General features: G+C 40.2%; 1 gene segment (V, D, J or C); it reads left to right on the top strand.

Moving 5' to 3' along the window:
* The first annotated feature begins 575 nt into the window (after positions 1–575).
* On the top strand, positions 576–1,101 carry LOC116464326 (immunoglobulin kappa variable 1-9-like). The segment is given in 2 exon segments: positions 576–653; positions 779–1,101. Coding segments are annotated over 2 exon segments (372 nt in total).
* The last annotated feature ends 11,168 nt before the right edge of the window (positions 1,102–12,269 follow it).

The raw sequence follows: 12,269 nt of genomic DNA, 5'->3' as shown, positions 1-12,269 counted from the left end.
TAGTACATAGTTTGATATCATACTGGTAAGAACAATGGCATAACACCATTACCTAATACTTACAAATATATGTAGCATCATGTCAATAAATTTTATTTTTAATTTTTTTACATAGGAACAATGCTAAACTCATAGAAATGTTGCATGTATACAACAAATAGACCCTTCCCTAACCGGAATCATGTAAAAGTCTTTTGAAGACTTGAGAATTGTACCGTCTAACATTTTACTATGTGTTTCCTACAAACAATAGTCTCCTAAATAATCCCCATACACCAATGAAACACATTACTCCATCGACCCCTGAGGAAAATTTCAAATTGTTGAAAAGAAACCAAAAAATGTTTCTCATAACAAAATAGTCCCCAGTAGAAACACATTCTCTGCAGACAAATTTGTGCTACCCTGGTCTTACCTGGAACACCTGGGGACACTGGACTGGTACTGAGTTACTGAGATGAGCCAGCCCTGCAGCTGTGCCCAGCCTGCCCCATCACCTGCTCATTTGCATATTCCCAGAACACACCATCCTGCCCTGAAGACTTCTTAATAGGCTGGTCATGCTTCATGCAGGAGTCAGACCCAGTCAGGACACAGCATTGACATGAGGGTCCCCACTCAGCTCCTGGGGCTCCTGCTGCTCTGGCTCCCAGGTAAGGAAGGAGAACACTAGCAGTTTACACAGCCCACTGTGCCGAGTACTGCTTTAGTGTTCAGGGAAATTCTCTTACAACATGGTTAATTGTTTGGACATTTGTTTTTATGTTTCCAATCTCAGGTTCCAGATGTGACATCCAGATGACCCAGTCTCCATCTTCCGTGTCTGCATCTGTAGGAGACAGAGTCACCATCACTTGTCGGGCGAGTCAGGGCATTAGCAGTTATTTAGCTTGGTATCAGCAGAAACCAGGGAAAGCCCCTGAGCTCCTGATCTATGCTGCATCCACTTTGCAAAGTGGGGTCCCATCAAGGTTCAGCGGCAGTGGATCTGGGACAGAATTCACTCTCACCATCAGCAGCCTTCAGCCTGAAGATTTTGCAACTTATTACTGTCTGCAGTCTTATAGTTACCCTCCCACAGTGTTACACACCCGAACGTAAACCCCCGGGGAAAGAGATGTGTGAGGCTGGGCTGCCCCAGCTGCTCCTCCTGATGCCTCCATTGGCTGAGAGTGTTGCTCAGATGCAGCCACACTCTGATTGTGTTGGTAGAGGGGCGAAATGGAATCACCTCTGCACCCTAACTCTTTTCTCTTTCTCAGCCCCAACTTCACAGACATAGCAATGACTCTCCTGATTTGATAAATACAGAGATCATGACACTTGAGGAGTCTAGTTTATGGCTTCAGCTGGAATTCATAGAACACAGAAGAAGCCACTCTAGATATTCTAAGCAGGAATTGTCTTAATACAGAGAATTAAAATAAACTACTAAAGTCGAAATAAAATGTAGAGATGAATCTCTAAATTTAATGTTTCATTTGCAAAGAAATATTTGCCAAGTGGGGCATATAGGAAAACTCAGTCGTCTTCAAAATATTGGAAGAATGAAGAGAAAATTAGCGTTTTATGAAAAAGGGAAAATGTTACCTATGGCTCTTTGAGAAAGTTCATTGGCACTAGGAAGGGTTGGGAGCTGGCAAGCTCAGACTTGGAAGAAGTGGTGGACAAAGTGAATCCTAGAATTATATCAAGTTATCTCAGAAGTTGTGGACAAATTTGATTTCAGGTTACAATAAGCCAAAGCAGTGAAGGTTGCAGAGAATTTTTTTACTGAAATGCCAGGGATTCAGTGAAGACCCTGCAGCTCACCCCAGAGAAAGCCAATCACTAAGAACAAGTATTGCCAAGGAAAAGGCTTTAATCTGGTGCTGCAGCCGAGGAGATGCGACACCATTCTCAAATGTATCTCCCTAACCAACTGAAATTAGGGGTTTACACAGCAGGGAAGAAATGTGGGAAAACAGGAATTAGCGAGGGGTAAGGAAGATAATTTTGTCAACAGGAAGCAGGAGGTTAGTTATGCAATCATAATGGGTGAAGGGTCTGAAGTCTCAATGTCCTGATTCAATGATATGTAAGTTTCAGCTCCTTGATAGTATCTGGGAGGTCTGTTCTTTGGTTTACCAAAAAAAAAAAAAAAAAACCTCAGATAAGACAGATGTAACTATCTTGAGTTTTAAGACTAGGGGAGTTAGTTTCTATGTTTATTCAAAAAACCATAAACATTAGTTCCATGGGATAATAGGGCATGTTTCAATTGCATTCTAGAAACAATATTTTGCACTCTGAGTGCCTTTCCCCTCTGGTTTCTTTGCTCTGTTGGGTATGACAAGAATGACCGAATTCCTAAGATTAATTTTCACACTACAACCTTTCAAAGCCAAGGATATAGAAGTCATGAAAGCTGATATTAGAAGCAGGAATCTCTGGTGTTCCCTCAGGGAACAGAATGCTTCTTCCCCTGAAGTATGGGCTATCTAACCATGTGGTCTTCAGTCCTGTCTAGAAGCTTAGGGGCAGGGGTGCTGATGCTCTCAGCTTCCTAGAGCATCTTTCCAGGTGTTTCTGCAGTTCTCACCTCTGTCCCTGTGTCTGTCTTAGGTACCAATGGAGAATAGTGAGTCATCCTTTTAGGACTTCTAAATCTCATGGGAGGACTTCTTATTGGGCAACTGTATAAGAAACAAGAGAGACAAAATGGGATATTTATGTAAGTTAAAATGATTTTCCCCCATGAGGCCAATTAAATAAATTATATTTAAAGCCACATGTTGAAAACACATCCAGCTTCATTTTCTTGTTAATGCAAATTTACATTTGCAAATATTTTCAACATTGTAAAGGTTGAAAACATAATTATTTGTAGATGGAATGATCAAACACCTCTATAATTAAATGGAGTCAACATTTTCTTAAAAATTTGTACTCACTGAAATAAAGCAATATATTTGAAATGTGTGAACCTATGTTAGAAATTATTGGACTTAAATTCAACTGTGCAGTTTGGTTGGGGATGTTGTTCACTCTTGTGACCTGCCAGAAGAATCTTGAGTCATGTGTAGTCACTCCTGTTCAGCCTTGTCCTGAGACAATTGGTATGTATAGGCTGAAGACGAGCTCAGTGCCATGCAGAGAAACCACTCACCTGAGCCCTTCCTTGATCAGCCAGATTACTGTGAACATGAGCATCCATGAACATGAAAACAAATGTTTACTGTTATCAGTCACTGAGTTGTGTATTTAGCCAGTTACCAATCATTAATGCATAAAAGCTTACTGATACAGTATTTACACCTCTACCTATATATTCACACATGTATTTTTTCTTAAATTGGTGGCATAAATGTAAATATTTAGTAATCAAATTATAAACTTAAGAGAAAATTAGTGACAAAATTAAAACTAATATTTCAATAAAAAATTAAAATTTACCGTATTTATGGGAAAAGGTGCATATATGTATGTAAGATACACACAAGTGAATATATTATTTGATAAAATGTTGGCTATATATATAGTACTCATACTTAAGTGTGTTTATTCTATTATATATGCAATATATGCCTATTTGTAAAATTGTTATCTAAATTGAATACATTTAAATAATTTTTGTTACATTCCATAAAAAATTGTATTCTGGACCACACATAGTTCATACTCTTGCTACAGAAAATTTATTTGTAGCCTTTATTTTTAAAACTCTACCAAATGGTTGTCCTTACCCAAAAATATTTTCCAACCCAGTGGAGCTCCAAGGGTAGGACTAGAACAAATTTTGACCAATGTTGAATATTAACCATTGCATCCTATGAAAGTCTCCATTATGTTCATTCCCACAATGACGATCTGCCAAATAGAGTTCTCACAACAGTGGATGCTGGATAGAGTCACATCAGTGCCATTGTCACAGAAGCCCTGGAAATGTAAAAATCATAACAGTGGGTAAACTGCAAGGCCTACATCTGATGATCACATTGCAAAGAGAACAACATTTTAATAATATTGGCTGTTGGTTTTGACAGATCATCAGGCCTTAAAAGAAATGCAACAGGATGATTACGGACAAAGTCATTCTGGAAGAGCTATGACTAGATGTTTTAAAAATGAGCCATAATCCCAAAAAAAAAAAAAATGCTTTCCAAGTGGATATTAATCAAAATGCCATTAATGAGCAGGGGGCTTTTAATAACGAGGATGTTTTAACACATGCACTTCAGTCCTTTCCCAGCTTTCCCAGGGAGTCTCATGAACCAATGTTATGGAGGCCCCTGTGGGGACTCAATAATTTGAGGTTCCCCCAACCGAGACTTAGAGTGCTACTGGCTCTTCTGAACACCTAATTTGCCAAGAATGACCCCTCCTGAACCCTTCACATTGTATCACACATCAGGGCTCAGACTAACATCTGATGTCAGGTGATTCTAGTCTTACTGGGTGCACCAGACTCAGATTTTGGACACAAAAGTTTCCTGAAGCAGCCACCAGTTGTGCCTCTTTTGAATGGTAGCTCCTTGCTTGCTGTAGGAAACTGATAGGGGCTGAGTATCTCAGAGCTAGAGCACCAGGCAGGACGCTGCTACCTTAACTAACCATTCTCACTTTGGTACCTACAAACACAATCAACAAAACTGGACAGGCCCAACAGATCCAAATCATTAAATGGAAATGATACAGTCAGAATCAGCCCTAACCAGGATCCCACAGGACCCATGTGCCCCATGAACAAATGGCAAGCTTGCTAGAAGGGAACAAATGGCCCATAGAGGACAATTTAGCTTCTCCTTTGGCTACGTAGAGCCAACTATTCAGGATATACCTATGTCAGTATAGCATGGGGCCCTGATGATTGTACAAAACACATGCCAGTGGGTCCACTGGGTGTGGCCACCATCCAGCCAGGAGATGGCATCTTTTGACTGACACTGAACATGGCCATTCTGCCCAATGAGACAAACTACATGCAATGATAGTAGCCATGCAGGCTGCCCCTAACACTATATTTTGCTCCATTTCCACCAAATCATGGGCCATTGCCAACAACCCAGGCATCTGGTCAGGAAAATAGCAACTGAGCGACTGAACTATTAAAGGATCTCATGTGTGGAGAAAAGGACTAAGGCAATAGCTTGCTTCCTGGACAGCTAAATATAGGCCACTCAATTAGATACTGGGGCTACCATGGCCACCCTGGAGAGGAATTTATGTCATGTTTTTGGATATTCCATGAGACTTCACTCTGACCAAGAAACAGCCTCACTGCCCAATCAACATGACAATGGGCACAGTCTCATGGAAACCAATGGACTTTCCATGCAATTACCAATACCCAACACTGGCTGCTGTACCTGGATAAACACCTCAGGTATCCTAGAAATACAAGTAGGGCCAATCATAAAGCAGGCTCACTGGCTGCAGACAATGGGACATCGAAAGGTCCCCCTTTCACCTCTTAACATCTTAGTCACTGCTTTGGGGAGTCTTATCCTCCTACCAGTGCTACTAGCTTTTAATGGTCCAGTGAAATGTACTCTCACTATGGTTTCATAATCTGCATTGGGATTGTGTTAGTCAAGGTGCTTCATCAGTCTGAAAAGATAAACCTCTGCCTCCAGTTCGGGGGAAGCTGGTGGGCATATGAAGTATGCTAGCTTTGCTAAGGGGGATGGGGTAACTGCAAGACAGTTCTCCAGTGACCCCGGACTGACTTAGTCCTCTCCACTTTCTTGCTTACTTTAAGAATTCTCAAGTACAATTGTAGAATGTGCTGGAATTGTAAAATCCTGACATAGACAGGAACTGAGCAGAACAACCTACCTGTGCTCTATACCAGTTTCCTATAGAATAGAATGTCTATTAGCATTTTAGCCCTGTGTGTCTTGTTACGCCAGGATATAAAACCCAGAGTGGCTGCTTTCCTGGGTTCCTGTGCTGTGGTGCATGTGGGGTGCACATAGTCGACTCCAACAGCTCCACATGGCTTTCCTGTGCCTTGGGAGACTGACCCATAATGAGTCCAAGACTTTTGTGTTCCCTTGCTGCTTATCTGTAAATAATAAACCCACTTCATGTAACTTGATGTAACTTTCTGTGGGGGGTGTTCTGTTCCCCATGCTCAAGTACGTTGGTAACCAGTGCACAGCGAAGCTGCTTCAAACATGTCATTGACATAAAGACAGAACTGCAATGGAGGTTGCTGGAGGTAGGGATAGAGAAAATGGGTGGAGTATTGTTTAAGGGGTATACATATTAATTTGTATAAGATGAAAAGATTTCTACTGATTGTGCCAGTAATAATGGCAGAACATGTGAATGTACTTAATGCCACTTCTCTGCACTCTTAAGTATGGTTAAAATAGACAATTTGATATTCTCTGTATTTACTATAGTTAAATAACTAACATCTTTATTATAGTACTGTTAGCTCAGAAGACATTGCTTTATTTTCTAATTTCTGAGCAAATGTTCATAAATAATTACTTTGTGATGACATTGTTCACCAATTGTGTGTGTGTGTGTGTGTGTGTGTGTGTGTGTGTGTGTGTGTGTTGTAGACATGGGGTCTCCCTGTGTTGCCCAGGCTGGCATCAAATTCTTGGCCTTACATGATCCTGATCCTTTCTCCTTGGTCACTGAAAGTGCTGAGATGACAGGTGTGAGCCCGAGCACCTGGCCAGAAGAAACAGTTTATAAGACATTTCATAGGGAACTTCTTCAAAACGTATATTTCATTGCAGCCACCTCCAAAGCCAATCTCCTAAGCCATGTTTCTGTATACAAGTGCACTTCTCCCTCTGTGATGTCACATCCCCTCAGCAAGAAGTCACACAGACACAGGAGAACAAGGCAAGGGGTAAATCCAACTTTATGAGTGGAAATCACTGCAAAGATCTGGCATTAACAGTTGTTGCAGCACTTCTCCACTAGCAAACACCCTCTGATTTCTCCTCCTGGATTGTTTTTTCAAAGGTTTCCTAATATTTAATGCTAAACCTGAGATTAGAAGCTTTTTATCCTGAGTCTAATTGAATGCTATTTCACTCAAAATGTATTGCCTTATGGAGTATGATAATAAATGTTGAATAATGCCTGTTACTACTACCAACAGTCCCTTTAGATCTCCTGTTATCATCCTAAATATCATGACTTAGGAAAAGTGTTTGAAAGGGGGTTTAGACAATATTGATCCTGTTTTCCATATCCTCATACAAGTCAAGCACCCACAAAAGTCAAGAGAACTGTCAGGAAAACATGACTTAATGATCATTAGCCATTCTGGTCACTGTTGAGTGAAGATTAAGAAAAAGTCTTAAAAACAAGTAGCTGAAACATTGAGAACTCTCATATATTCTGGGCTGAGATGTAAAATGGTACAACTACTTTGGAAAACAGTTTGGTAGAGTATTAAACACTTACTGTAAGGCCCAGTAACTGCACTCCTGGGTATTAGCCCAAAAGAAATGAAGAAATAGTCATGCAAAGACATGTATAATACCATTCATGGTAGCTTTATCCATAATAGCCCAAAGAGAAAGCAATCCACATATCCATCAGCAGGTGATGGGATACATTGTGAAATTACCACACAGTTAAATAGTACTCAAAAGTGAAGACTAACACATCATGAAGACACAGGGTGACATGAATGAGCCTAAGAAACAATTATGCGCATGAAAGTCACCAGCCACAAAAGGACACGTGCTATATTCCATTTATGTAAAACTCTTAAAAAGAAAGTGAAATCTATACTAACAATAAGTTGTCCAAGCGTGGTCTGTTCTGTGAGGTGGAAAGCAAGTTAATTCCTGAAGAGCAGGATAAAACTTTTTGGAGTTATAGAAATGCTGTGTGTATTGATTTTGGAGGTGTTTACAAGAGTGTACTTCTTCAACAGTACATTTAAAATCAGTGTATTTGATTGGAATCATTTTTTTCGATAAAATTGGTTAACAGTGAATAGTGAGTAATTGCAAATCCAGTTAAGTAACATTGTCTTCACATGTTTTACTCTTGCAGTGTCCTGGAAGCTACATGAGCCAAAAGTTATTTCTGGGAGATAATCTCAGCCTGACACTAAAGAACCGTGTATCTTCTAGCAAGAGCTCACTTTTCTAGGTATTGTTGGATTTTCCAGGAATTTAAATGTATTTCATAGGTTAAATCAAAATGGTAGGCTTTTAATACACATTTCTTATTTATATCAACTAGAAGTCTAAGTAATAAGAAGTTATTAAAAATTGGAAAATATTTAAATGCGAGGAAATATTTTTTAAGTTAGGGAAAGAGATCCAATGTACTTTATAGTTTATATAAATTTTTCAGAAATTAAAATTACCTATCAAGACTTCTTATCATAAAAACTGTAATACTTTTTACAATGTGTGTTCACTAAATGTGTAGATACACAGATGGATTCCATTTTTAATTTTTTCTTAAGGTATTTGTGTCTATGTTCATAAGAGATACCAGCCTTTAATATCCTTTTTTTGTTATGTCCTTATTAATTTTTGGACTAGAGGACATTATGATCTCCTATAATAGTTCTGAGAGTATTTTTTTATTCCCTTGAAAGTTTGTGTAATTTTGATAAGTACCATGTCACTAACCACCAAATAAAATTTGGAGTTTTATCTGGGTAACTTGTTATTACAGATTTCTTGTTACTTTTGAGGTAAGAGGCAGGCAGGACTTCACTCTGGACCAGATGTGAGGCTGGCCAAAACAGGAACAGGGTTCAGAAAACACTTCTCCGTAACACTGCTGCCCCCTCAATAACGCTGTTTTATTTAATTACTGGCTTACTCTAACATTCTTTCCTGAGCAAAGCCAAGAACTTGCCTTGCGTCAGGATTGAGCCAGCCACTCACCACTAGAGATGGTGAGAGGCAGCATTTGATGTGGCAGTGAGTCAGTGGAAACAGCAGAGAAGCAAGACAACAAGAGACAGCAAGAGATGGCATTTTGTGAGAAGATGGACATAGCGGTAAGCAATGGGCAAGACAGCTATTGGAGAAGTGGCAAGACAGCAATCAGTGAGAGAGGGTGAGATGGTGATCAGTGCTACAGCGATCAAAGCTACAGCCTTGCTAACATTGCACAGCTGTTAACGCTAGCCAAATGCTGTTTTAAGAGCCATCATCTTTCCTGACAGGCGGTGGAGCCCTGGGGATGGGCAAGTGGCCACAGAGCCACTGCTTCATGCAGGCCAGCTGCTCCATGCTCCAGTTTCCCCGCGGGAGGCCAACCCACCCAAGCTGGGGAGCCTGGAGAGATCTTCAAGCAGGCCCCACGTTAGAGACTGCTTGGCACCATTTTGGCTCCTGCACACCTGTAAGAGTCCCATCTACCCACCTGCCCTATATCAGATGATCCAGGAAATAAGGCCTTTGGCTGGATAGTCCATTTGAAGTCCTCCATAGCACACTGACTACATCTTCCTTGCCCCTTCTCTTAGTCATCTCTCCTCTAATGCCATTTTATCTATCCATCAGCCATTTTATCTTATTTTCTGCCCCGATATATGGTTTGCTTTGTGGTTTTGACTTTGGCTCCCTGCTAATTATGTTTGTGCAGTTGTTTAAGGCAGGACACTTGGATGTAAGAATTCACCTGTTCTTTTGGCCATAAGAAGCCGGAGTCACATTTTTCTATGGCCCCAACCAGGCCTTTGGGGCTCACTGTTGGCCACCCCACTGAGGCTACAGGATTTTCTACACTGGTCAGCCCCTGGATACTCCAGGGTTTCCTGGCATTTGGTGTGGAGACACTCATAGGCTGATACTCAGGTATTCTGGCTTTTCAGCATTTGGTATATTTGGCTACTCCCTGGATGCTCCAGAGTTTTCAGCATTGCCATTCCTCCTAGGATTGTGGATTGGAGGCTTACCTTACGAGAATCTTGGTTTGCCTTTTCTTGTTTTCTGCCCTAAAGTTATCATTTTTCATGACGGCACTTTGTTTTCTTGTTGTCACTTTATTTATGTTTTTTCTTCTACACTTTACTAAATGAAAATACTGCTTAATGGCTGGGCACAGTGGCTCACACCTGTGATCTCAGCACTTTGGGAGGCTGAGGTGGGCAGATCATTTGAGGTCAGGAGTTCAGGACCAGCCTGGCCAACATGGTGAAACCATGTCTCTACTAAAAATGCAAAAAGAAAAGGGCCATAAGTGGTGGTGCATGCCTGTAATCCCAACTACTTGGGAGGCTGAGTCACGAGAATTGCTTGAACCCAGGAGGTGAAGATTGCACCATTTTTGTCAAGTTAGTTGCCAAAAAATCACTCATTTAGCCTCTCTTTATTTTTTTACTCTAATAGGCTGTGTAATGACTTTCTCCTTTCCATTTAAAATATTATGTTTTGTGTCCTTTTTCTTTCCCTCTTCTTATACACCCTTCATCAAGTAGTCACAAGTTTCAATTCAATTCTTTCTTGGTGGTAGTATGGCTCATGAGAAATGCAGATTCTTCTGGGTTTAAGGCCATTCACCATTTTTATATGTAATACCGTGGAATGCATTATGACATAATCCTCTGCTTCACAAACTGATCACTGTCAAACATCATCTCCCAAGCAATACAGAATTTTTCTGTTCCTCACTGGTATAATTCACATAGGAGTAGAAATCTCAAGTTTAAATTGTGGATTTGCACCTTACGACTTGCTGTATTCAAGAAGATGAATAATATTAATACATCAGTAGGGCCAGGCGCAGTGGCTCATGTTTGTAATCCCAGAACTTTGGGAGACAGAGGCGGGCAGATCACCAGAGGTCAGGAGATCGAGACCAGCCAGACCAACACGGCAAAACTCCGTCTCTACTAAAAATACAAAATTTAGCCGGGTGTGGTGGCACACACCTGTAATCCCAGCTACTTGGGAGGCTGAGGCAGGAGAGTCACTTGAACCTGGGAGACGGAGTGAGCCAAGGTCATGCAACTGCACTCCAGCCTGGGTGACAGAGCAAGACTCCATCTCAACAACAACAAAATAATTAGTAGCTTTGAATTTTAAACATTTATTTGACAAGAAATTTACAGTTCCTTCTTTCTAAAATAAGGTAATGATTCTTTCAGGAGTGAGCCTGGTTTGATGCCTCTCTCCCCAATACGATAGAAGTGTGGCACAAATCTTTGAAAAATTTGATTTCCCTGTGGCAACAACAACTACCTGGGACTGAAAACTTCTTCCGTTGCTCTACTCCATTCTTCTACACCCACTTCCACCTAATCTGTGGCTCATACAATACTTGTCAGGAAACATTCTGAAAAAAGCAAAAAAAGACTTCCTTAGAGGTGTCAGAGATTTCTGTACCAGCATCTGTCCATCTCTAGAGGGGGTTGTGAGTATGAGGAAGAGCAGAGCTTGTAAATCTTCTACTTGCTTTCACTCCCACTGTATTTCCTAACAACAGCAATCACAGCAACAGCCATAACATCACAGGACAAACCTCTATTACTTCCAAGGCTTTTGTCTCAGTAAATCTTCTCTACCTCTGTCTCAGGCAGCTAGGTTTGATACGCATACAAATATTACTGCAGCTTTCTGTTCATAATTGGAAAAGTAGACAAGACTCAGTGTAATGCAGGCATTCTTTATGCCATTTAGCATTCAGTTTTTGGATCATCATTGCACACATATACCCACCATGTGTCTCGTATATATGTAAAAATCCATGAAGCAAGAGTTATAATAGCTAGTGTTTGATATTGTATTGTTTTTTCCTCTTATACCATCTTCTCCTTTTCATCATTAAAAAAAATCTATTCAAGTCAGTCTAAATTAATTATTGGATGATAAGTAGATAAAACCTTTTATTTGATAACACATTGACACAATGAATATGTTTCTTTTGCAAGACATAGTCCTCATTTCCAAGATAACAAGCCTGACAAAATTATACTGGAGCAAGTCCAGAAGTAATGATGGTAGCTTTTCCTTATTGTCTGTCCTGGGGCAAGAATAAGACAAAGGATAACATGGTAGAATAAAGATTATGTAAGAAAGAAGGACAGCAACAGGACATGGGAACCTTTCATAGCGTAACATTTTGATAATGGATTATGAGAATAATGTGTTAGACAGGGATGGGTAGGAATGATTCAAGGTCTGAGTACTTTAGCACAGATTAAGACCAAATCATTAGGATTTTAAGAGTTGTGTACAGTTAGTGAAGAAAAAGCCCTAGAATTTAATTTGACTGTTGATAAAACATTCTTGGATTAGATTGAAGGCTCTTTTCTGTGCTAAGTAAGTATATTTACGATA

Source organism: Hylobates moloch, unplaced genomic scaffold (assembly GCF_009828535.3).
Source record: "Hylobates moloch isolate HMO894 unplaced genomic scaffold, HMol_V3 SCAFFOLD_423, whole genome shotgun sequence".
NCBI classification, from domain to species: Eukaryota; Metazoa; Chordata; class Mammalia; order Primates; family Hylobatidae; genus Hylobates; species Hylobates moloch.
Note: the sequence above shows the minus strand (reverse complement) of the source record. Positions and strands in the feature narration are given on the sequence as shown.